This window comes from Loxodonta africana, chromosome 16 (genome assembly GCF_030014295.1).
Source record: "Loxodonta africana isolate mLoxAfr1 chromosome 16, mLoxAfr1.hap2, whole genome shotgun sequence".
In the NCBI taxonomy this organism is placed as follows: domain Eukaryota; kingdom Metazoa; phylum Chordata; class Mammalia; order Proboscidea; family Elephantidae; genus Loxodonta; species Loxodonta africana.
Window position 1 is genome coordinate 8,583,018 of NC_087357.1, and position 27,805 is coordinate 8,610,822.

General features: G+C 45.3%; 1 protein-coding gene across 3 annotated transcripts in view; it reads right to left on the reverse strand.

Moving 5' to 3' along the window:
* The window catches only part of DOCK1 (dedicator of cytokinesis 1), a 542,476-nt gene that overhangs the window by 114,683 nt on the left and 399,988 nt on the right, over positions 1–27,805 (reverse strand). For all 3 annotated transcript variants that reach the window (XM_064269186.1, XM_064269185.1, XM_064269187.1), the window contains exon 30: positions 6,572–6,650. In XM_064269186.1, coding sequence (XP_064125256.1) covers positions 6,572–6,650 — 79 coding nt within the window. The remainder of the gene's footprint in view (positions 1–6,571; positions 6,651–27,805) is intronic.

Sequence of the window (27,805 nt, forward strand, 5' to 3'; positions counted from 1 at the left end):
AGTGACCTGGAGGCTTGAAAATGCTCCAAAATTCATTGTTTGCCCAGTACTGAAATGTAAAAATAATCTAAAATGCACCCACTACATACGAATCGCTGCATGGCTCAGTGTTGCGCATGGGCTCTGGGATCTTGTTCCCAAAACGAAACCCACTGCTGTCAAGGCGATTCCGACACACGGCAACCCTATAGGACAGAGCAGAACTGCCCCATAGGGTTCCCAAGGCTGTCATCTTTACAGAAGCAGATTGCCACATCTATCTCCCGAAGAGTGGCTGATGGGTTTGAACCGCTGACCTTTCAGTAAGCACCCTAGTGCTTTAACCACTGTGCCACCAGGGCTTTGGGACCATATTACCTGTGTTCAAATCCCAGCTCTGCCATTTATTTGCACAACTAATCTAACCTCTGTTTCTCCATCAATAAAACGTGAATTTTAACATACCTACCTTATAGGGTTGCAGGGAGGATCACAGAAATCAATGCGTGCAGGGTATTCCCAGTGGCACCTAGCACGTGATGAGCACTAAACGTACGTAAGCTCCTACTACTGGCATGTTGAGCACCCGCCTCCCTAAAACAGCACGGCAGTATCAGCTGCCATTGAACAGGCTCCGACTCATGGCGCCCCCATACGTGGCAGAGTAGAACTGCACTCCACAGGGTTTTCAATGGCTAATTTTTTGGAAGTAGATCACCAGGCCTTTCTTCCGAGGTGCCTCTGAGTGGACTTAAACTTCTAACCATTTGGCCAGCAGCTGAGCATGTTAACCATTTGCACCACCCAGGGATTCCAAAGATTAGACTAGATTTCTATAATTTATGACTGGTGTGATACCAAAAACCAAAAAAAAAAAAAAAATATATATATATATATACACATATATATACGTATATATACGTATATATATACATATATATACATATATATACATATATATACATATATATATACATATATATACATATATATATACATATATATACAGTAGACAGTTGAGGAAAACAGATGTAAAACAAAATCGAACATTTCATATTTCAAGGACTTACAGACCATTTGCTATGAAATGACTCTCTGGTCAGTAAATCTCTTCAGCACGGAAGCTCTGTCTATTTGGGCACCGCTGCCTACACTTGCTGCTATAAAAGTGTTCTTAAACAAGAAATGTTGTTAAGTTCCTAAAGCCATGAAGAAACACCCCTGATTTTGTCAGTGTTTAAGGCAGAGTCAAGAAGGTTATGACGAAGGAAGAATTCTTAGAACAGCAAGTGTGATATTTTCGCTTGCTCATTGGTGCTCAATAAATGCCATCTACGTCTGCCCATTGCCGAGGCGAGAGATCTGGGACTCACGCTGGGCTTTGCACTGTCCCAGGCACCCTCCAATCCATCAGTGAGTCCTGCCACTTTCACTTTATAAATCCATCCATTTGGTGTCGAACCGGGACTGGGCTGCAAGCCTAGCATCCTCTCTCGATCAGAACACCAGCCTCCAAAGTGTTTTCTCTGTCACGTGTAGTCCCTCTCAAACCCACTGCCCACAGTGCAGCCAGAGGGAACCTTCTCAAATGCAAACTTGGCAAGGCCATGCCCCTGCTTGAATCCCCTGGAAGCCTTAGTCCGGGCTGTCCCACCTCTCACTGTGCTCTGACCTTCTCATTCCCATCAGGCCTGAGGCTGACACCCCCTCCCCACCCCCAGGGCCTTTTGAGTCTGAGCCAGAGTGCTCCTTCACCTCTTGCCCATGACGTCCAAGCTTGAATGCGCTTTTAATGATTTTTAGCAAGAAACATGTGGGTGTCAGATTTCTCATTTACAAAACAGGAAAAAAATTTATTATATCAAATGAGATAGTCGCAAAGGGTTACATAAAAATAAGGTGTTAACATTATTGGCTCTATTTTTAATTAGCTGTGAAGTAAGTGGAAATTCAAAAGAATTTACAGGATTTAAGTAAGAGCATGCTGGCCTTCCATTTACCCAGCACTTCTCAGGAACTGGGTACTTTATATATTAATACACCAGCTCACCTGACCACTATGAAGCTAACCAAATGTGTGGTGACCCCTGTTTTAAAGACGAGGTTCTCACACTTGTCCAAGGGCCCCAGAGAACACAGGAAGGAGAAGGGTCTGAACTAGGGTGTCCCAGGCTCCACAGCCCACACTCCTTCCTTTACCTGTCCCCAGAAGAAAGGCCTGGTGATCCACTTCCAAAAAATCGGCCATTGGAAACCCCATGGAGCATAGTTCTACTCCAACACACGTGGGGTCACCATGAGCTGCAGTCGACTCAACGACAACAGGAACTGGTTAAAGTTTCTCAAATTTATTTATAAATTCAGTGGCATCCCAGTTAAAATTTAAGCATAATTTTTTACAAAAAGAAACTTAACAGGTGGATTTGAAGCTTATATGGAAGAAGAAACGCACAAGGATAGCCAGGGACGAAGTATCCAATGAGCAAGGTACTCAATAAGCGAGGTACCCAATAAGCAAGGTTCCCAATAAGCACGGGCTTACGTGTGCTTATTTACTAATTTACTAATTTATAGTGCACAATTTCACATGAGTTTCACCACATCTTTGAAACTGTGCACTACAGATTAGTAAGTAAACACAATTAAGCCTGTGTGTACCTTGCTTACTGGTTAATCCGCCATTGGGAAGAGTCAAGATAATTCTGCAACAGAAAAGTAATGCGGACGTACTGGCTGTAAGAGCTGGGTATAAAGGTGTAGCATGTAAAACCACAATGGTAATGATACAGAAAACAGACTTTATACACACATACATTTGTCATTATGGTAATGACAGCATTCTAAATCACCGAGGAAAGAAGAGCTTATTCAGGAAACAATGCGGGAAAAAGTGAAGTTAGGCCCTTACCCCAACACTAACTACAGAAATTCCAGATGGATGAACCATGTGAAAGTTAAAAACACACAAGCAAACAAAAACTATGAAAGTATCAGCAGACACTAAACCAAAAAATAACAAACCTCTTGCCGTTGAGTTGACTCCAACCTACGGCAACTGCTCATGTGTCAGAGTAGAACTGTGCCCCAAAGGGTTTTCAATGGTTGATTTTTCCAGAAAGTAGATCACCAGGTTTTTTCTCTGAGGTGCCTTTGGGTGGACTCAAACTGCTAACCTTTTGGTTAGCAGAAAGTACTTAGCCATTTGCGTTACCCAGGGACTAGATACTAATACCCTAATGAATTGTTATGTCTGTAATTTTGCTAATGAGCCAAGAAAAGATTTGCCAAGCAAAACATACAACTGAATAGCCATAAAAGAAATGACTGATAGAAAACCTGAGTATTTCCATATTATAAGGCTACACCCATGCTCATACTCTATCAAGAGTTCCAACTTATAAAGAAGATAAATAGCCTGATAGAAAAATGAGCAAAGGAAATGATCAGACAATTCGTAGCAGAAGCCCACAGGGCCATTAAGTATTCTCAGCCTAACTGATAATCAAGAAATGCCAGTGAAAACAAACAGCAACTGTTTTAATGATGAATAATACTGGGACTGGAGAAGGTTCTAGAAAATGGCAGATCTCAAAGAAGGTTGGTGGGATTGCAAACGGCTAAAGCATTTTAGGAGGGCAATTTATTAATGTCCGTCCAACTTAAAATTTCATACCATTTGTCCTGGTGTTTATACTTACAGGAATCTGCTCTGCACCAGTGCGTGCACTGAGAGGCCTGTGCGTAAACTGCTCAGAGCAGCACTGTTTGTAATGCAGGCAGGCCCTGGCTTATGAACGTCCGTCTTACGTATAGCCCGTAGTTACGAACCAACCCCATAAAGCCTATTACGTTAGAAATCCGAGGTACATACAGTGGTTTGTAATAGCAAACGGGCGCTACTTTGTGACGTGCATCAAAACATTATTATTATTATTACTGTGTTATTATGTTAAAAATGTTTTAGCGTGTCTGGAAGTGCTTCTTTAATGTTTTTATGCATAGAAACGTACACCATATGCTATATACTAAGATGAACATTTGACTAACTGACGTTAGATATGAACCGTATCTAACTGTTCCGACTCACATATAAACTTGATTTAAAGACAGATTTAGGAACAAACTTGTTGGTAATCCGGGCGTAACCCGGGGACTGACTGCACTGAAAGACAGGCATCAGCTTAGAGGGTACCAGCGGAGGGTAGCTGAGTGTATGCTGGTGCACTTATACTGTGGAACATGACGGAAACATACAACACACAGGGCATGCTCCAATTCCTGCTGAAGTCCAAAAGAAAAGATGCATATGTCAATATGAACACAGAGAGAAGAGCCCAGAGCACATACAACTGGTTAAAAGCTATCTCTCCATGCAAGGAATCAGAGTCGCGAACAAGATGGGGGGGTGTGTTGTGTGTTCATGTTTTACTCAAGGTACTGACTTACACTGCATGATTATTTCACAATGACATGATAGCTATGTATTATGACATATGGAAAAAAACATTAAGCAGACAGAATGATAAAAAATAAAACTGTAAAAAAATATAAAAATACTTCTACCCAAAAAACACTTCTAGATACAGTGAAACCTGTGAGAGCTGGAACTCGACGGGACTGAATTGTTTTTCCGGGTCTCACTCAAGTTTTCCGCTTTTGACAGGGTGCAGTCAGCACTTTTCTATATAGCTCTCTATTTAGTGGAAAATATTTGAGTTTTCCTTCTCTGGAAGGTTTCTGTCTTACACAGGTTCGGGCTTTCATAGGTTTTACTGCGACAGAGAAGAACTGTCCCAAAGGGTTTCCAAGGAGTGGCTGGTGGATTTGAACTGCCAACATTTCGGTTTGTGGCTAAACAGTGAACCACTGCACCACCAGGGCTCCTTACTGTATATAGTGTCTGATATATTATTACGTATTTATATTCTATAATGCAGCCCTGGTGGTGCAGTGGTTAAGAGCTGGGCTGCTAACCAAAAGGTCGGCAGTTCAGATCTACCAGCTGCTCCTCGGAAACCCTATGGGGCAGCTCTACTCTGTTCTATAGGGTGGCTATGAGTCAGAATCGACTTGATAGCACCTTTTATATATATATATATACATATATAAATATATACGTATATATCAAAATGCCAATAAAATAGAAACTTAAAATAAAAAATTATAAAAGAACTTGATCTAATAATGTAAGCATTATATTAGCCCTAAATTTTCTGGAGGCAATACAGAAGGAAAAGTAAACAGGTGTCTGATTTTTACTGTCTGGTAAAACATTTTTCAGCTGGATCACGCACTGGGTGTACAGAAGTTCTCAGTTCCTTCTCAGTGAGGGAAGCTCTAATCCAGCTTAGGAACCTGACCTGCCATGTGCATGGATGCCTTGTTAACTGCAAACTATAGTACATTCAGCTAAGTAACCATAATGACAAATAAAGTCATGATCTGCAGAAACACACCTGGAGTACAATGGAACCATCACCTACCAATGCCAGATGCTTCGTAAGAAATCATGCCAGGCCAACAGAGATTCCCTGATGGAGCAAGAGAACAGTGGGACGCAGACCTCAAATTCTAGTAAAAAGGACAGACTTAATGGTCTGACTGAGACCGGAAGGACCCCAGAGGCCATGGCTCCCGGACTCTCTGTTAGTCCAAAACTAAAACCATTCCCAAAGCCAACTCTTCAGACAAAGGGTAGACTTGACTGTAAGACATAAATGATACTGGTGAGGAGTGTGCTTCTTAGCTCAAGTAGACAGATGAGACTAAGTGGGCAGCTCCTGTCTGGAGGCGAGATGAGAAGGCAGAGGCGGACAGAAGCTGGCTGAATGGACATGGGAAATACAGGGTGGAGAGGAGGGGTATGCTGTCACATTGTAGGGAGGGCAACTAGGGTCACACAACAATGTTTATATAAGTTTTTGTGTGAGAAGCTGACTTGAATTGTAAACTTTCACTTAAAGCACAATTAAAAAAAAATCGCTTCAGGCAACATCAGTCCTTCTGTCTCTGTCTCTCTCTCACACACACACATACACACACACACACACACGGGCACGCACACAAGAAACAACTCTTAAACCGGCAGACAGGCTCCTGGCATCCTTGGGGCACGGTGGTGGAGTCTTTGGCCTGGCAGCAGCCACTGCAGGGTGCACAAAGCCAGGAGAGAATATATCAGGGAAAACCGTGTTCAAAGGGAAGCTAGGCTCATGATGCAAACCCATATCTCCTTCTCTGCTGCTCCCTCCAATATCAGGACGGTCCCCCCCAATGCTAGGACATTAGGAAGGCAGCCATACATGCTGCGCCTGGGTGGTCTCCCTGCTCAGAGAAGCCCCATTAGCCAGTCTGATTCAGTTGTTTCTCTCTGAAACAACTCCCACCCCTCGCTGGTTAAGGAGAACAAATACCCTGAAGATGTAATACTCACTCCTTGGGTTCCCATAGTACACCTTGTAAATTCCATTTCCACACCTCTGATGGGAGATCAATTAAAATGTGAGGCGAAGACCTAGACAGTATTGGTTCAGACCAGCAATTCGTCTTAACACGATTTCTCAACAAGGGCCATGTCTGCCTCTTCTCTTACCTGTAGCTCAAAGTTGGCTTGATCCAGAAATTTTTTGTTCAGCATATCTGCATACTGACTAATTGCCCGCAGGAAGACTCTGAAAAATCAGGAGAAAATGACATAATTACACACTTAGGCTCTGGCACCTTTGTTGCTTTGGCATTTCAATTAGATACAATCCGGGACCGTCTGGAAAGTGAACGCTCTAAGTCAGGTGAAAAGCGGCCAAGTTTTGCCAGAGTAAAGCCTGGAGAATTCTATGCAGATGTTCTCCGATTTAATCAAGGAAATTAGCGCTGGCAGAATAAAAGAAAAGGACCAAAATAACAGCCTTTGAAGGTAACATATGAGAAGTATCACAAAAAAATCTAATTAAAAAAAAAAAGGTGCAAATTAAATCCTTTTATTGAGTTGCCATGTCTCTACGTTATACTATTAAATTGGACTTGGCTTAGAGGCCTTTTTTTAAAGGAAGCAGTTGAAAGCTTACTTACACACCAGCCATCAGGTCTGGGATAGCTCAGTACACTATTAACTGTGCTTAGAAGGATGGGGGACTTCAGTCCCATTAGCCCAGTGTTCCAAATGCTAATTTGGGTCATTGTTTCCTTGTTTAAAGCAAAGGAGCTAGTGCTTGTGAAAGTGCCTTGACAAGAGTTTTAGCAGGAATGGTGGGTGATTCAACGCTAACGCGAAATTTTAAGCGCCCTGAGCAAAACCTCATATTCTTCAACACCTCGGCCTTTATTTTTCCATGATAAAATCTGTGATTTGGGCCGTCCCAAATGCCTCCCGTGCGCGAAGTCTTTCATAGGCTTGTTTGTTCACCAGATTTGTTTTATTGCCCTTGTAAGTGTTTACAGTAACAAAGCTCAGTCCAGATCCTTCTTTGTCAGTGACCCTTCTCCCTCTGCACCAGGGCAGTGTGCAAGAAGGAGGTGCATGAGGCCACAGACGATAAACCCAATTACATCCCTCCAGTCTGAAAGCAGGAAGCAGCCAGAGCGTAAAAGGAATCTAGGTAACTTACTGTAACTGGTGCTCTCTGACAAAGTTTCCTCTTTAGCTCCGCATACCTGGGGTGCTACCCATGCTTTGGCCATCCCAGAGCTGCTAAATGCTCGTTAGCCTGGAAGAGCGAGGAACTGACCACCTGGCCCCAGGGATGCCTATCACCATCCACCCCCACCTCTACCCACCCATCACCCACTGCCACTGCAGATTCTCTCATCTCATACTCGCATCGAGTACAACTCTAAGAAAGGTGAATGGCAGACATCATTTCATTACAAGACCTCTCTGCTGGATCTTGAACCAAGACAGGTGCTACAAGCAGCCTGGGATGGAGTCTGCTAAACCAATCAGTGAGAAAACTGTGGATGGAGCTGTGTAAATTCTGCCCAGGGTCTGTGTTCTAAGTGACCTGAGTGGCTATGAATGGAGCAACACAGGGATCCTCCCCTTGGTCATTCGCCAAGAACACAGCCTGGGCCAGCAGTTGCCATCAGCCACAGGGCTGCCACATCTTGCAAAAAAAAAAAAAAAAAGAAAGCAGGATGCCCAGTTGTACTAGGAACATAGCCCTTACTGCTGATTTTGTAATGTATTGGAAAAAGCTGAATGCAGAATATTTAGCACACCGTAACAACGTCCATCCACCACCCGTCTGTCAGTCTGTTGTCTTGTGGTGGCTTGCGTGTTGCTGTGATGCTAGAAGCTATGCCACCGGTATTTCAAATACCAGCAGGCTCACTCACAGTGGGCAGGTTTCCGCAGAGCTTCCAGACTAAGAGTAGGGAGAAAGGCATCACAATCTACTTCTGAAAATTAGCCAAGGGAAGCCCTATGGGTCACAACAGAATACTGTCCGACACAGTGCTGGCTGGAAGGCCCTCAAAATATCCAGTGGCAACGACAACGAACTCGAGCATACAACGATCCTGAAGATGGAGCAGGACCAGGAAACGCTTCATTTTGTTGTACGTGGGGTCGCCATGAGTCAGAGCTGACTTGACAGCAACTTATAACAACAAAGTTAACACAGGACCCAGGACAAAAGCAATAAATACAGTACATGCCCAGTATGTACAGGACACCTGGCAACGCTACCCGGCCTTCCAGTCTCGGGCCAGGGTCTCCCGTGTCACGTTCAGCCCTCAGTAGGACAGACGGCGCGGTTTAAGACACGATGGCCAACTTTGCCCAGCTAACCCTTAGCAGTTGTGTTCAGATAGCTTCTGGGGGCACGCATTGCATTAACCCTGGCAATCGCCACAGGTCCCCCAAGCTGGAACACCATTTCCTGGCGTGTTGCCCAATAACACTGGCCACCAACAAACAGCAGCTTTTTTCCTGCAGCTTTAGAACCTGGCTGTTCTCTAGCCGACCTGAAGGTCTTCATGAGCGTTGAGGAAGACAGTCTCTCCAGCCCTCCATGACGATAATGACCCACTGTCTGCAACACCCATTATTATTAGACAGTCATTATTTTGCCTCGAGATAGCACCTAAACCGCTGCAATATGCTACTTCTAACTAAGCTCTGGAACGATTTCAGCTAGTTAAATAAAGCTATTTCTCAAAATGACTTTTTTTCTAACACGCCATGCTGACATAGTATGACGGCTGAACAAAAACTTTTTAATGAACTGAAAACTGAGAAGGAGCAGTACTGAGAGACAGAGTCTATAATTTAGATTTCCTGTAAATTTTTTAAAAAGCCAGGACAGAAAACGAAACACGGAGTGCAAGTTGCATGATGAAAAGTAAAGATCAGGTTCAAACCATAATCAAGGCCGTAAACAAAGATCAGATGAAGCTCAAGTTCCATGCGTCAAGGACCCAGTTACTTCCCAAACCAGGATGCACATAAATTACATCCTATACTGGATGTAATCCACTGGATTACCCCCTGCATCCACTGGAAAATCAACTGATCATCTAACTAGGTAAAAAGACACAGAAGCAGAGCCTAACTTTTAGGTAAGAATGTCACTCATACGCATTATTCCTAATAAAGGTCAACAAAACCCACTGCCCTTAAGTTGACTCGGATGCATAGTGGCCCCACAGGGTTTCCAAGGCAGTAAATCTGTACAGAAGCAGACAGCTACATCTTTCTCCCGTGGAACCACTGGTGGTTTCAAACCACCAATCTTTTGATTCGTAGTTGATCACTTTAACCACTGTGCCACCAAAAACCTAACCCATTGTCATCAAGTCTATTCCAACTCATAGCAACCCTACAGGACAGAGCAGAACTGCCCCACAGGGTTTCCAAGGAGCGGCTGGTGGATTCCAACTGTGGACCTTTTGGCTAGCAGCCAAATGGTTAGCCATTGCAGCGCCAGGGCTCTTTAATAAATGTCAAACTAGGGAAAATCAGAAAATCACATTATAAGCATAACGGATTGTTTGCATAGCAATCTGCTTCCAGTTGCGGAGGACTATGAAAAGGATCAAAAGCAAAGCCAAGCATCTGGACAGCAGGATGCTGAACTGGTCCAACGTGAGGTATTCCAGCTGGGCTCAGCACAGCTCAAGATCAAGTTCTTTTTGCCCGGAGGCAACCTGCAGGAGACAGGGGTGCCTGTTGCCTGCTTAGGTATCCCTGATGACTCTGTCTGTGCTGGGCTCTGTGGGAGCTGGGCTTAGGGTCAAGGAAGCCCTCCAGGCTGTGCATAAATGGTGTTCATCAGTAGAGCTGTGCCCATGTCGGTTTTATTTACCCAGGGAGCCTTCAATGCCGAGGTAGTGTCTGGCACATCTCAGAAGTTATTTATATGCCCTAGCTATCTGTCACAGGAATGCACGTATGCGTGCATGCATGCGTGAACGAGCTGGCCAGGAAGATCAGGCTTTGACCAGAATCGGAAGGCTCAAGTGGGCCAGAGTATTCAGGAGCTCCTGGCTCTCCCTGGAGACTTTCCATTCCGTGTCTGTCATTTTCCTATCCTGGGGTTCAGCTCTTTTCAGGTTTTTCTTATCTGAATTTCTTTCTCCTTGGGCATTTGTCATTTATGGCTGGGCTGCTCCTTCATCCTTCTCGTCACTTCTGTAGCTTGGTCCTTGATGGGAGGATCCTTGTCTTTGTCAGCATCCTCCAGACCATCTGAAAGGACCCCTTGCCCACCACTCCTGTTCTGACATGGGATATGGGGAGCCATTAGTTTATAATTGCACTGACAGATTATCTCAGAGCTAAGTCCTGTCCCTGGGACCTGTGCCAGTCACAAAGCAAAGCAATACAGAAACAAGCAAACAAGAACATCCTGAGTTTGCCGAGGTCCAGGAATAGGAGCCACCTAGATTGACCGCAGTGGACGGGGTAGGGCTGGCAGGGACGTTTTACAACATCCTATTACATTCTAGCTCACCCTATTGTGATACGAGGTTTTCTTTATTCTTATCATTCAACATTACTGTGCTTAAGCATCGGGGCGCAATGAACGCAGGTCACCGGTGCTTGTAGGTACTGTCCCTGCTCACGAGGAACACAGGAAGTTGCCGGCAGGGGGTAGGGAAGTGTGGGCGGTGGAGGGTGGAGAAACTCACAGACAGGTGCTGCTTGGACTCTGCCAAAAAACCGAGGGGCTTGGGGGAAAAAGGGCAACCACACCTGTGAACCAAGCAATCTGTGTCTTATTCTGAGCCAGGAGAATTCAGTAATTTCTAAAATCCAAAGTGAATGGTGTGAGGGTTAAATGCTTACAATGCATGCCGTACCAGATGGTCAAAATGATTAAGAAAAAGGGTAAGCCGGCATTTAATAGAGTCCTTTTCAATCACCTTTAATCATGAAAGGATTTATTAATAATCTAAATTTTTACAAGATGAAACCAAACACAGATAAATGATACAGAGAGAACCAAAAGGCACATTATGGTATTCTAAATGAATTTTAAAAAGCCATAAGGTCTAGAAGCCTTGTCTCTAAGACAGTCACAGGATTTAAGAAAATGACTGCCAATTTTACTTCTAATGGCCCCAAGGAGAGACACTTACCTCACTCTTGCTGATAACCTATGCCTGTCTTCCATAGGAATGAACTGTTCTCTTGATCAATTCTTTCCCAACATACCCACTTTAATTCTGGGCCGGTGAAAGATGGAGACAGTTGATCCCTAAGCACACACAATTAAGAAAAATAACTAGGAAATTTTCCTGACTTCCTTCTCATCTCTCCAGGCTAGCCTCTCCAACATTTCACCACGGTCAACTCCCATTGGAAACAAGACGTAATACAGTAATGCCCGCTGGTGTCCAACACAAGTTTAATTGTAGTCTGGACACACACACACACACACACATACATGCACATGTACACACACTTGCCCAATTATAGTTTTAATCCAATTGTATCCATTTATTTCAATGGATATTGGTAAGGTCGAGGGTCATCGAAAAAGAGGAAGACCCTCAACAAGACAGATTGACAAGGTGGCTGAAACAACGGGCTCAAACACAGCAACGATTGTGAGGATGGCACCGGACTGGGCAGAGTTTTGTTCTTTGTGCACAGGGTCGCTATAAATTGGAACCAACTCGATGGCCCCTAACCACACCACATCAGTAGATTCACATCCAATGTAAACATTTAGCTATGGACCCTCAGTAAGTTGCTTAAGCTTTTGAGGTCCTCATATTTTGATCTGACAAATGAAAGAAACTCTAAGCCCACTTGAATTTTGAATCTATTGTTCTTTTAAGCTTTCAGATTAAAGGTAAGAAAGAGATACTGCCACATGATACCAAGGCCTTTTAACAATATCATCTCCACGGGCACCTTACAAGATGTTGACCAATACTTGGTAAAAGGGGAAGACGTGCCCTATGAATTCTACCCATTTGCACATGTTTAGGGTGGTGCGAACAGTTAAGTGCTGGGCTACTAAGAAAAATCAATTGGAATTCACCTGGGGTGCCTAGGAAGAAAGGCCTGGTGATCTGCTTCTAAAAGATCACAGACATTGAAAACCCTATAGAGCACAGTTCTACCCTGATGTGCACAGGGGTTGCCATGAGTGAAAACTGACTCAACTGTTTTTTGTTTTTCCCTGGGGAAGGGGGTTAAGAGATACACTGGGTGTGGCTGGGAGAGGCTCTGCCTGCCAGGAAGCACCCCAGGAGTACCAAACCTCTGGACCACAAGCAGTTTCTAGAGGAGTTACTGTGTTGACCTTTCCTTGTTGCCCAGGTCCCTGCTCTCTGTCCCTGTGCCAACAAGGGCCATGGCCCCCACCTGGGCTCCAGCTCCAGGCCGCCCGGAAAAGCTGCCTGTTGGCAAACCATGTGTACACAGCAATGAACGTAGCTCTGTCCTAAATAATCCTGTGTTAACTGAGGAGAGGTACTCTGAGCAAGTAGAATGTAATCAGGAACCAAATTAACTATTACAACCTCCTGGCGCAATCACAGTCGCCCAAATGGCTTTATAATGACGGAGCCTTGGGCACGTCCAGCGTCTCCATCATCCAGTGCTTGCTGCCAATAAAGCTCGCAGATGACGGGCCTCATTACTCCAGACAGACCCACACTGAACTTCCAGTGGGATACAGAGCCCGTTTCTCAGGTTGTGACTCTGTGGGTTTTTTTTCCCCCCTTCCTTAAACTTACTTTAGGAGCCCCGGTGACACAGTGGTTAAGCGCTCAGCTGCTAACCAAAAAGTCAGCGGTTTGAACCCACCAGCAGCTCCATGGGAAAAAGATGTGGCAGCCTGCTTCCTTAAAGATTAAACCAAAAGACCCACTGCCACCAAGTTAATTGCGACTTATATCGGACCCTATTGGACAGGGTAGAACTACCCATAGGATTTCTAAGGCTGTAAATCTTGAAAATACTTTAAGTTACGTAATCCCTGGTGGCATAGTGGTTAAGTGCTACGGCTGCTAACCAAAAGGTCGGCAGTTGAAATCCACCTGGTGCTTCTTGGAAACTCTATGGGGCAGATCTACTCTGTCCTATAGGGTCGCTCTGAGTCGGAATTGACTCGATGGCAACGGGTTTTAACTAATTAGATTGCACAGTTCGATATGAGGGCATTTAAATGCCTCTGGCATTAAAACAAGAGTTGCCTTGGGGAAAAAACTGCACCTTCTAACAAAATGTTTTGCCCAAAGTGAGTGGAATAAAGGAAAGAAATGAAAAGTGACAGATGCCATCCTTGCAGAAGAATGGGCCAAGGGGCAGTAGCTGGACATTTGTCTTAAAATGATTTCACATAATCCTAGGATGCTGGGAAGGAGAGGACTCCAGGTGAAGTGCTCTGAGAGAAGCAGAGACTGTCACTTCAACTAAAGGGAAAGGAGTGCTAATGAGTGCTTTGTTCCAGCTGGTTGGTCCTCTACCATCTTCTCATGCTGGGGAGGGCAACTCTTTTTCATGGCAGTGACTAAACAGGGTCAGCCGCTTCCGACATAGGCACCTTGGCTGGAAGATGAAAAGCACGTGGGCAGAAAGAAGGTGTTTCTGAGACAGAGCCTTAGTGTAGGGGACAAGGGTGCAGAGGCTGGGCCTGGGCTGGGCCTGGCCTGAAACTTTGAGATTTGGGAAATGGAAGGAAGACCCATGTCACTGGATTTTACTGAGAGTGAGGGTTGGCTAAAAGCTGGGATGGGGTCTGGGTGCCTGAGAATGTTCTGGAAACACCTAACCTGCAATCAGGGTATTTTCACATCTCCACGTCCCTGGTGGCGCAGTGCTTAAGAGCTCAGCAGCTAACCAAAAGGTCGGCAGTTCAAATCCACCAGCTGCTCCTTGGAAACCCGATGGGGCAGTTCTACTCTGTCCTGTAGGGTCGTTATGAGTTGGAATTGACTTGACGGCAAGGAGTTTGGATATTTTTTTCTTTACCAGTGTTGATGAGAGATATCATTGCTGATGTCAGATGGATCTTGGCTAAAAGCAGAGAATGCCAGAAAGATGTTTACCTGTATTTTATTGACTACGCAAAGGCATTCAACTATGTGGATCATAACAAATTATGGACAAAATTGTGAAGAATGGAATTCTGGAACACTTAATTGTGCTCATGGGGAACCTGTACATAGACCAAGAGACAGTTGTTTGAACAGAACAAGGGAATACTGTGTGGTTTAAAGTCAGGAAAGGTGTGCGTCAGGGTTGTATCCTTTCACCATACCTATTCAATGTGTATGCTGAGCAAATAATCCAAGAAGCTGGACTATATGAAAAAGAACGGGGCATCAGGATTGGAGGAAGGTTCATTAACAACCTGCGATACGCAGATAACACAGCCTTGCTTGCTGAAAGTGAAGAGGATTTGAAGCACTAATTGATGAAGAAGATCAAAGACTACAGCCTTCAGCATGGATCACACCTCAACATAAAACAAAAATCCTTACAACTGGACCTGTAAGCCATATTATGACAAATGGAGAAAAGATTAAAGTTGTCAAAGATGTCACTTTACTTGGACACACAGTCAACACTCAAGAAAGCAGCAATCAAAAAATCAAACAATGTAGTGCACTGGGCAAATCTGTTGCAAAAAACCTCTTTAAAGTGTTAAAAAGCAAAGATGTCACTTTGGGGACTAAGGTGCACCTGACCCAAGCCATGGTGTTTTCAATCGCCTCATATGCATGTGAAAATTAAGCAATGAATAAGGAAGCCTAAAGAAGAATTGATGCCTTTGAATTATGGCGTTGGTGAAAAATATTGAATATACCATGGACTACCTGAAATATGAACAGATCTGTCTTGGAAGAAGTTCAGCCAGAATGCTCCTTAGAAACATGGCTGGCGAGGCCTCGCTTCATATACTTTGGACATGTTATTGGGAAGGACCAGTCCCTGGAGAAGGACATCATGCTTGGTAGAGGGTCAGCAAAAAACAGGGTCAAGGAAAAAGAAGACACTCAATGAGATGGATTGACACGGTGGCTACAACAATGGTCTCAAAAATAGCAACGATTGTGAGGCTAACGCAGGACTGGGCAGCGTTTCATTCTGTTGTACACAGAGTCATTATGAGTTGGAACCGACTTGATGACATCTAACAACACCACCACTGGTGTTTGATAACGCCTCTTCACTAGTCACTCAGTTCACTCTGGCGGGTGGCCTCTCTCTGTGGTGTACCCTCTTGGCAAGAAACTGGGGAAAACATGCAAAGAGGCAGAGAAGGGGCAAGAGTAGGAGCCTGAAGTTTACACTGATCTGTGCTTAAATCATGATCTGCCGCTTACAGGCTGTGCAACCTTGGGTGAGTTTATCAACAGCTCTTGATTCCAGTTTTCCTGGTTATGGTCTTCAGGTAGGGGGATGGACTGTGTTTGTAAACAGCCTGGGCCATACCAGGTACTCAATAACTGGTAGCTTATTATTGAGAATGAGAAGAGTCCCTGGGTGGTACAAACGACTAGGCGCTTGACTACTAGCTGAAAGGTTGGTGGTTTAAACCCACCCAGAGGTGCCTCGGAAGACAGTCCTGGAGATCTGCTTCTGAAAGGCTGCAGGCCTGAAAACCCTATGGAGCAGTTCTATTCTGCACACATGGGGTCACCATGACTTTAACTGATGCATCAACAACAGCGGCGTAGAGAGAGAGGCCGGGGTGATTCAGTGGTAGAATTTTCTTCCTCTACGTAGGAGACCTGGGTCTGACTCCTGACCATTGCGCCTCCTGTGCAGCCAACACCTGTTTCTCGGTGGATGCTGAGCAGGTTTCAGCACCGCTTCCAGACTTAGACTCGGAAGAAAGGCCTGGAGTTACTTCTGAAAATCAGCCAATGAAAACCCTATGGATCACAGTGGTCCCGTCCTCAGCTGAGCACGGGCGTGGCACGAGCCTGGGCAGCACTTTGTTCCACGGTGCACGGGGTCGCCATGAGTCAGGGTGGGCTCTGCTGCAGCTAACAACAATGACTGAGAATACGACAAAGACACAAAACAGAGACGAGGGCCTCTGTCATCTTCTTTGCTCTTTGCTTTGAAAGATGCCTCTGGAGGACCTTAGCCTGCAGTGGGCGAAGGGGAGTTTAGGAGAATAACGTTCACAAAAGCTCTGCTGTGGCCCAAGCTCTCAGGAAAAGAGAGAGCCTTGTAAGCAAAAGCGTTTAGTCCTTGATGTCATCGCGGCTCAGAACTGTCATCCTTCAGCTGCTGAGTATATAGAGCCTTGTTGGACCAGTGGCGTCATTAGGGGAGTGCGGGGGATGTGGACCGCCCCAGGTGACACTGTCAGAGGGGGTGACACCAAAATGACCTTCCGTAAAATTTTTGTGCAGTGTTTCAGCAGGAATTTGTTATTTTTATAAAAATATCTCTGTAGTATAAAATATCTTTATAAAAAACAAGAAAAACATTTTTCCTAAGCCCAGCTGACATGTATCAACATACCTACAAGGGTAAAACTCTATGCTAATAAAATCCTAGGCTAACTGACTTCCAATGCACAATGATCAGAGCTGTCATTACGACCCAACTACAATGACGCTTCGAATCACGTGGTTTCGTCTGCACACGCTACAGGCACACGCTACAGGCACACGCTACAAGCACACGCTGTTGTTTTTGGTGCTGCCAGTGTTTTTATAGTCGCTGATTTTGACCAATTTTCTGGTGTTTTAGCGATAATATTGTGGTAATTAGCATTTGTGAACCTACTATCAATGACATTTTTGAGAATGAAGCAGTAATTAAAGGAAAAATGGAGAAAAATCAAAAAAGGCTTCTGCCCCATTACTGGTAATGTTGTAATTAATAATATTGTAGTTTAATGCAGAAAGATTTTACAAAACAATTTTGTTGTTAATATTCATATCATCTAAGAAATATTACATTTAAGCAATATGCAACTATATCTATCACGTATTATTCTGCGATTGAATTTTATAATGAACATCACTAAGGATTCTCTATGGTCTGGAACAGAAAGAGGTCCATGGTGGGGAGAGGGGTGACATCGTGAGTTTCCGCACTGGGTGACGCCAACCCTAGTGATGCCACTGTGTTGAACTATTGTTGTCCATGGAGAACAAACACTTTAGTATTAGTAAGTACTTTAACACTAGAATAAGTACCAAAATAGTGTCAAAGATTTTCATGGATGGGGTTAACTTCTGAAAGGTGAAAGGTGTGGCCTGGTGAGGTTTGCGCACAGGTTCTGAGACCGTGTCTCCTGATGGCACTGCAGAGGCAGAAGCCTGGCCCTGGTTCCACTCTTACCTGGCCACTGCTATAGACATCAGTGACACCTACTGCCTGGGAGAGGTCTGCCAGCTTGGCACGTTTTCTAATGTTGTGTAACAAATTGCCACAAACTTACTGGCTTAACACAACACCCATTTTGTTTATTGCAGTTCTGTGGGAAGTCCGGTGGGCTCATCTGAGTTCTCTGCTTAGGGCCTCACGAGGCTGAAGTCAAAGTGTTGACCAAGCTGGAGTCTTATCTGGAGGATCTGGGCAAGATCCGTTTCTAAGCTCATTCAGGTTGTTGGCAGAATCCAATCCCTTGCGGTTGTAGGTTTGAGGTTCCCTTCTTAGCTGTCAGCTGGGGTTGACTCTGCTTTAGGAGTCACCTGCATTCCTCTTAGGTGGTCCGCTCCATCTTCAAACAGGCAGCGGCATGCCAAGTCCTTCTCATACTTCAAATCCGTCCCTTCTTCTGCTTCTAGCCAGTAAAAACACTCTCTGTTTAAAGGGCTCAGGAGATTACATTAGGCCCACCCAGGTAATTTCCTAACCTTAGTGTCAAATGATTGGTAACCTTAATGACATCTGCAAGATCCTCTTTCCCATGGAATGTCATGGGATCATGGAAGTGATGCTGCTTCACACTCGTAGTTCTGCCCACACTGAAAGGGAGGAAATTATACAAGGATGTGGGTCCGTGGGGATCATTTCTGGAATTCTCCCCACCACAGTGGTTTGCCCTTCTCCTCCCTAATCACATGGAGCTGCAACCTTCGATGCCAAGCTGGCTTCTCCAGGCCCCACTAGCATCCTCCTGTGGTCCATGACTAAAGCCAGAAGGGGCCATCATCAAGAAGCTCTTTCCTTTGTGGACCCCTCTGCTGTTCTGAGCATTTGTGATAAGATGAAAAGACTCGGCCTAGTGAGGAGGAGGCTGGAAGATAAGGTTAGAAATACCAATTGGAACCAGGCCTCAAGAGAGTGGAGTGGCTCTTTCAGGAGGCTGCCTTGCTGCAATACAACTGAGTGACACTTTCTATTAACAGGCATAACCTTATTGTAAGCCTGTGATGTAGTCGGACTCCAAGCTCATTTGGCTGCTGGATTCAGTATAGAAACCTGAGCCACGGGAGCCCGGGAATTGAATAATGATTTTCTTCCCCATACAGTCCATAATACGCACCTAAATAGTCATTCATATTTATGGAATTCCTCTGAGCCAAACTAAGACCAGGCTTCCTTCCTTTTCCCTGAGAGTAGTATGGTCGGCACATTTAGTAATAGAAGCAGAACTTCCCAGGCTGATATTATAACCCAGAGCAGAAAAATATAAAACTGGGCAGTATCTCACTGAATTCAGCATATATAAAAAAAAATATTACAAGCTATTAAATTGGCAAATGTTTTGTTGGGTACATTTGCACCACACACACACACACACACACACACACAGAGATGGATAGTGTCATATCCAAGGTCAATGTCTAGCTCAGCGGCTGGCAAACTACAGCCCAGGGACTGAATCTGGCCCTCTGTCTCTTTTTGTAAATAAAGTTTTATTGGAACACAGTCATGCCCATTCATTTACATGCTGTCTATGGCTGCTTTTGTGCAACAACAGCAGAGATGAGTGTTGACAGAGACCATATGGCCCACAAAACCTCAAATGTCTACTATTCTGTCCTTTACAAAAGGGGTTTGCTAATCCCTGGTCTAGCTATCATTTTAATAAATTATATTAAATGAGAGAGGATATAAATACCTACTGCGACTCCAAGAACTGTTTCTACTACTTTCTCCCTGTAAAACCAATTAATCCTTCCCAATTTTCAAGTTCAAATCTTTTAATACTAAGACCATTTTGTCTTGTTTATTCTTTCCTGGACATATAGTCAGCATCTCCACATCTTTGACTACAACTACCAAGGAACCCTCAGCTTTCTCAACAATGGCCTGAAATTTGGAAAATTGGGATTTAATAATTGGCTCCTGTTGAGATGAAGTTCAGCTTGGTGGTTAGAGCAGAGCCTCTGAAATGAAATCCAGACGCTACCACTGGCTAGTTAGCTGTGTGAAGCTTGGGCAACTTTCCTCAATTTCCTCATGTATAAAATAGTATCAAGAATACATTGACCCCCTCCCTGTCTTGTTGTTGTTAGGTGCTGTCAAGTCTGTTCTGAATCATAGCAACCCTACGTACAACAGAACAGAACACTGCCCAGTTCTGCTCAATCCTCACAATCGTTGCTATGTTTGAGCCCATTGTTGCAGCCACTGTGTCAATGAGATCATTGAGGGTTTTCCTTTTTTTCTCTGACCCTCTACTTTACCAAGCATGATGTATTTCTCCAGGGACTGGTCCCTCCTGAGAACACATCCAAACTACATGAGACGAAGGCTCGCCATCTTCACTTCTAAGTAGCATTCTAGCTGCATTAAATCCAAGACAGATTTTGTTCGTTCTTCTGGCAGTCCATGGTATATTCAATATTCTTTGCCAATACCATAATTCAAATGCGTCAACTCTTCTTTGGGCTTCCTTATTCATTGTCCAGCTTTCACATGCATCAGAGGTGACTGAAAAATACCATCGACCCCCTGTAGTAACAAATAAGCCAAAGTGTGTACAGTGCCTTTCCAGTCATTTCTGAATTCTGATACTGACAGTATTTTAATGAAGCCTGATTCACGGAAAGTATGAGATGACAAGCAGATGGCAGTCAGGGCCACGTTATGCTTCCCAGGAGATGTGGTGGGTGCTGGGCTGTCACATGCATTTGAGACGGGTTATTTCTGTGGAACCCTCGCTCTGCCCTCTGAGGTCCAGGGGCCAAGAGGTCAGAAGCAAATCTTCCCCTACCCCAAGGGTCTCCTCTGAGTCGGCATCTACATTTCCCTCTGCTCATGGCCTTGAGAACAGCTTTGTCTTCCTGCTGTTTCTTGCTCCCATGACAGCACATAACTAACCTGGGGAACATGAAAGGACCTCTGCCCACCTCCTCAAGAGGGAAGACCCTGCATGAGCAGCATCTTTTCTTTTGGGAGTTTTATCCATGCCCACTGCTTCACCTCACCATGGGGTGACGGAGCAAGGTGAAGGTGCCCTGTGGCTCATTTCACACTCATTCCAGACATCACGCAGAGGGAGGGAAGAGGTGGGCACCAACATGGACGCTGAAATACAGCAGAGTACAGCGGGCTCTTGTTCTTCACATGCAAGGGGGAGGAAGCTAATATTGATCAAACATTGATCAAGCCAGGAGCTTCACAGAGACGCTCTTATTTACTCAATCCAATTTATAGGCCCACCGCTCGTTTGCCAGTTTGTCCTACTGGGGCGGCTTGCATGTTGCTACGATGCTGGAAGCTATGTCATCAGCATTTCAAATACCAGCAGGGTCACCCACAGCAGACAGGTTTCAGTGGAGCTTCCAGACTAAGACAAACTAGGAAGAAAAGCCTGGGAATCGACTTCTGAAAACTAGCCAATGAAAACCATGTGGATCACAGAATATTGCCCAAGACGTCAGCTCACTTGCTATGGATGCATTAATAGGTGGGACTGATCACTGAAGAAGGACATCTTGTTTTTTATCTTTTTGAGTCTCCCTTGCCTTTTTTTTAAAAAAACCGTGCTTTAAGCGGAAATTCACAATTCAAGTCAGTTTCTCACACGAAAACTTATACACACATTGTAATGTAACCCTAGTTGCCCTCCCTATAATATGACAGCGCACTCCTCCTCTTCACCCTGTATTTCCCCAGTTCATTCAACCAGCTCTTGTCCCCCTCTGTCTTTTCATCTAGCCTCCAGGCAGGAGCTGCCCACTTAGCCTCATGTGTCTACTTGAGCTAAGAAGCACACTCCTCACCAGTATCATTTTCTGTCTTATAATCCAGTCTAATCTTTGTCTGAAGAGTTGGCTTAGGGAATGGTTTTAGTTTTGGGCTAACAGAGAGTCCGGGGGCCATGTCCTCTGGGGTCCCTCCGGTCTCAGTCAGACTATTAAGTCTGTCCTTTTTACTAGAATTTGAGTTCTGCACCCAACTTTTCTGCTCCATCAGGGGACTCTCTGTTGCGTTCCCTGTCAGGGTGGTCACTGGTGGTAGCTGGGCACCATCTAGTTCTTCCAGTCTCAGGCTGATCGAGCCTCTGGTTTATGTGGCCCTTTCTGTCTCTTGGGCTCATATTTTCCTTATGTCTTTGGTGTTCCTCATTCTCCTTTGCTCCAGGTAGGTTGAGACCAATAGATGCATCTTAGATGGCCACTTGCTAGCTTTTAAGACCTGAAGAATGACATCTTGTTTGGTAAAGTGAAGAACCAGCAAAGTTAATGGAAACCCTCAATGAGATGGACTGACTCAATGGTCACAACAATAGACTCAGACATACCAACAATCATGAGGCCGTTTCGCTCTGTTGTATGTGGGGCTGCCATGAGTTGGCGCCAACCTGACGGTAACTAACACCAACAACAATTTATACGTGGAAAATAAGATCACTGAGGCTGATCCCTCAACCAGGTTACCCAGCAGAGCAGAAATAAGCAGCCAAGGCAATGCCTTTCCCTCTCCCCTCCTCTCTACACAGTGGCCCCATGGTATGGAAAGGAAAATGCTGAAGCCCAGGCCCCCCAAACAGGAAGCATTCCACAGGTGTAGCTGAGCTGCCCAGGCCCACCACTAAGGTTGCCCTCTGCAGATAATTACGTGGGACCTCTAGAAGGCACATCGGGAAACTCCCATTTAAATGGCCTGCCTTTGTTTCAGCTCAATTGGCTGAAAGGAAATAAATGCATTTTGCTCAAGATCTAGAAGCATCTACAGTGAGATATCACTGGAGGGGAGATTACTAACAGGGTTTGGAAGGAATGCGTCTTAGTTGTCCAGTGCTGCTACAACGGAAATGCAGGTGGGTGGCTTTAACACACAGAAATTTATTTTCTCACGGTTTCAGAAGGTAACCCACTGCCGCCGAGTCAATTCCGACTCATAGCGACCCTGTAGGAGAGGAGAGGAGAACTGCCCCAGAGGGTTTCCAAGGCTGTAGTCTTTATGGGAGCAGACTGCCACGTCTGGAGGGTGATGGGTTTGAACCGCTGACCTTTCGGTTAGCAGCTGAGCGTTTAATTGCGCCACCAGAGCACTCTGTAGGGCTTCCTAATAATGATGTCATACCGAACCTTAACCTAAGGATTGACCACTTATCACCCGTGTTGTTTCTGTCCCATGCCCTGGCTTTTCGGCTCACGATTGTACCTGTTCTACGTTCTGCTCACCCTATCAGCCTTTAGCCCATTTCTCAAGGGTTTACAGCCAATCCCCCTTCCCCGGCCCTGATCTCATTCCGGTTCCTCCATCCCGGTCCACGGTGTCTGATTTGATGCTATCAAACCTGACATGTTCCCAGACATGTGGCTGTACGTGAGGGAGCCCTGGGCACCTCGCTCCACTTAGACAACTGCTCTGTAGCTGTGCTAGCCCGCATGTCATCAGACCCAGCCTTCCCAGCCAGCCTTCTGGAGCGGCTCGAAATAGACCTTTTTTTTTTTAAAAAAAAAAAACCAACTCCACATCTGTCTCTGCTATCCCTGCCAGATTCCTTCTTTTTCTTCTTTCTTTTTTTAAAAAAGATACCTTTTATTTCTTTCGAAGTCCTTGGGTGGTGAAAAAAGTTAATGAGCTTGGCTGCTAACAGAAAGGCTGGAGGTTCAAATCTACCTGGAGACACCTTGGAAGAAAGGTCTGGCAATCTACTTCAGAAAAAAATCAGCCATTGAAAACTCTACGGAGCACCGTTCCACTCGGATACACACGGGGGCGCGATGAGTTGGAGTCGACAGCAACTTGTGGTTATTTCTACCATGCTCTTACTGTGATCATGTGCTCAAGGATGGAGGGGCCAGAGCAAAGGATGAGGATCTACAAGGCCACCATTTTCCCTGCAATAGACAGCTACTGAGAGGAGACGGAAGGAATGGATGAGCTATCCTGAGCACTGACTAGGCACAAAGGCACCGGGGGCTATCCTATGTACTCCTTTATCACAAGTTCAAGAGCAAATTCCATTGCCTGCAAAATGTGAATAATTGTGGCTCCACCTCATGGGTTGATGTAAGATCAAACGAGGTCCAGGACACAAGGATGTGACACATTTCACAAAGCAGCTACTGGACAAGTCCTAATGTCTTGCCTTCCCTTCAACCAGAAGTCTCTGAGATGGGAGGGGAGAAGCACTCCCAGGACACACCAAAGCAAGCCAGGGGGGAAGGCCAAAGTCTGTCTGCTGCAAAGTCCATGTCAGATGCATTTAAACAGCCACGCTGCCCCAATATGCTGTACTCTATGATTCCAGAGAACAGGGCAAGGATGATCCCAAGGCACCTTCTCACCTGACCGTGAGTTCAGGGGACCAGGCATTACTTAGACTGAAGGGGGCGGAACTCAGGATTTCCTTGTTTTGTGTAAGTAAATCACATTCACCAGTAGTTCCATTTTCCATACTGTTCTGTGCTTTACTGCCCCAAGGTGGCCACAGCAATGGGGCACACTGACTTTGCTATTAACAGGAGGCAATTGGGTGCTCGTGAGCTAATGATTGTCTTCCTTGCTAATGCTGAGGGACTTGTTTCCCATCAACACCCCAGAAAGGGCTCTGGGAAGCCCCTGCCAGCCGAGCACATGCAAGTTAAGCTTCTTAATTGAAAATATAATCTGTACTGCAGAGATTAAAATATATTGGATTCATTTTGGCTCTTCTCTTTCCCATTGTCCCACGTACATTTTCTTTATGCTACACAATCAAATTAGTTCCCCGGCTACGGAAATTATTCCAACACAATAAATCAATTTTATAGTGAAGATAGGACTGACGGTCCTATTTCAAGGAAGAACAAATCGGGATGGAAAGAATTTTCTTACTGATTTGATCAGTATTTGCACCATATGTTCTTGGTGATCTCTACTGCTTTTATCTGTTTTGATTTCTTGGCCGGGTTTTTTTTTCCCCCTTTTCTGTCCTGGGGAAAGCTATAGTCTGGAGTGACAGAGGGCAGGCAGGTAGGCAGCTTCCTGCTTGTCAAAGGGCAAGGGCAAACGTGAGAGGGAAATCCTGGCAAGGCTGGCTTCATCATTCCAGTCTCTGGTCAAATGACGATGTCCCCCCTGACCCCAAGAAGTTCCCAGGCCTCCCTACCAAGGGCAACACAGCCCCCAGGCCCTCTCTAGCCCCTGTCCTGCTTTATCTATTTCTTAATAGCACATATCAGTAACTACCATGGATTAAATTGCACCCCCCAAAATATGTGTTGGAATCCTAATCCCAATATCTATGGATGAGTTCTTGTTGGGAAATAAGGTTTTCCTTGTTATGTTAGGAGGCCCTGGGTAGTGCAAGCTGTGTAGGCTACTAATCGGCTGCTAATCAAAAGAGTGGAGGTTTGAATCTACCCAGAGGTACCTGGGAAGAAAGGCCTGGCAATCCCTCTACTTCTGGAAACTCAGCCACTGAAAACCCTGTGGACACAGGTCTTTCTACTCTGACACCTCTGGGTCACGATGAGTCAGAATCGACTCTATGGTGACTGTTGTTTGTTTGTTTTTTAAATTTATTTTGTTTGTTATGTTAATGAGTCCATAGCAGTGTAGGGTGTGTCCTAAACATCTCTTCTGAGTGACACAAAAAGCACAGATTAGACACAGATGCGCCCAAGCAGAGAAAGGCAGACACTATGTGAGAATCGTGTACAAGTCAAGAAACCCAGGAACATTTAAGAAGACCGACAAGAAGGAATCAACAGGGCAGAGGCCCTGACTTGGACTTTGAGTCTGCAGAATGACTAGAAAACAAATTTCTGGTCTCTAATGTCACCCACTTGTGTTATTTCTGTTACATCAGTGAGAGGAGACTAAGACCCTATCCGTGTGTTTGTTGGATCACGGTCTGAGACTCCACTCACGTAGAAGGCCAGTTCCTCGAAGGCAGGGCTGGGTTTGTCCTCTTCAGCACTATATCCTCAGCACTAGGACAGGTCCTGGCACAAATGCACACAAGCAGCCCAAACACTTTGTCAAATAAGGTAAATGCCCCCAAACTGTGGCCATTCTGCTGGAGGGTGGTGGGGAAGGGAACGGTTTCATGAGAGGAACCTGGAGGCCTTGACACATGAACGTGTAGGATGACCTCAGCATCAAAACCCCACTGTCCTCTTCTCAGCCCTTCCTGCCACAGGGCCTTTGCACATGCTGCCTCCTCTGCTTGGAAAACTCCTGCTTCCTGCCTCTTCACACGGGTTAACTCCTACCAGCTTTCCCAGATCCGCCAGCCCCTCGTTCTATGCTTCTAGAACCATGTTGCTCTCCTGCAGGCCACCTGGATCTCATTTTCCATTACACATTCACTACTTTGTGTGTGATCCATGTCCAGGCTCCCCCTAGACTGGTGGCTCCCCAACAGCAGGCTCCAGGTCCTCTTTAGTTCGCATTTTCTCCCACCTTCTAGCACACTAAGTGGCCCTTAGGAGGCACTCAATACACACTTGAACAGAGAAAAGAATGAGCAAACATTCCATTGAAAATGATTCAGAAGCTCATATATCATTTTAAACGTGAACGTCACTGAATTTAGCAAAACAGAGCCCAGTTATGTTCTTATGTACATTTCTTTTTAAGGTGGGAAAAGAGAAATAACTGTTGAGTACCAACTGGAGTCCCAGGCATGCTGCGAGCTACCCAAAGAATCTACTTGTTGTTGTTGTTGTTAGCTGCCATCAGGTTGGCTCCCGACTCATGGCGACCCCATGCACAATGGAGCGAAACACTGCCTGATCCTGCGCCATCTCCATGATCGGCTGCAGATGAGACCGTTATGATCCATGAGGTTTTCATTGGATATTTTGAAGTAGATCACCAGGCCTTTCCTTCTGGTGTATCTTAGCCTGGAAGCTCTGCTGAAACCTACTCAGCATCTAGCAATACGCAAGCCTCCACTGACTGAGGGGTAGTGGCTGTGTATGACGTATGTCGGCTGGGAATGGAACCCAGGTCTCCTGCATGGCTTGACTGTTTTCCAGAGGCTTCACTGTTCCTTATCCTTCAGCATAGCTAAGGCAGAGTCCACAGGTGCTAGACCAGTGGCAAATCCCACCAGTGTTGAACAACTATGTATGTCAGGGCTGTGACTGCTGTTGTTGTTTAAAGACTTTGGGAAATCAAAGTAAGAACTCCGGTGGCCTCTGGAACCCTGTCAAGCAGAAGCGCCATCTCCAGGAGCAGGTCTGCCCACACAGCACAGGCAGGCAGGGTTAGAAGTTTGAAAGACTGAACATTTTAAGATTTCCAAAACCAGCCATATTCAATATCTCAACTAACCAACCCCAGGAGGTGGTCCCAAAGCATGTCTTTATGTTCAACTGCCATCCAAGAAGTCACAGCACAAGGTGGTTTGAGTGAATTACTGGTTCGATATTACTAACAGATGAATTTGAACCGGAACCCAGAGCTCCGTATATGTGTACCACTACACCGTAGTTCCATAATAATGAATTGTTTCAGGTGAGCAGGGGGCAGTGTCCTGCATAAGGAGCAGGGCCCCTGGGTTCCAGGTGGGACGTTGCAGGACTGCCCATGTGAACACAGCAAGCCAACGATGCTGGAACCATCAGCATTCAGTCAGAGGATTTCCAAGGTACGTCAAAGTGCTGGGAAACACGGCTTCCATGTTTCTTCATAAAAGGCTGTAGTGGTCCAAGCCTTTCTCTTTTGGCTCGGACTCGACCCGTGAATAGGGCCCCGAGAGACCAGGGCTGTTTTTGACTTGGGATTCTTGAATAAGAACACAGCACCCGTCATCGCACCCAAACCCACAGGCTTATACAAAAATACGCATTTAATGAGGTCACAGAGTTAATACTGAAATGTCTGAAATGCAGAATGTGGGCCCAAAGACACTGTCAGCAGAGTCTCAAAATAGCTTTAGTAAGGCCTGTCAAATTTGGGGGAACAATCCAGTAAAATGATGCAACAGTACACAGACTCATCGCCTCATTTTGGCTAATGGCAACACGGTAAGCGGGTTCAGGTGACACATTTGATGGC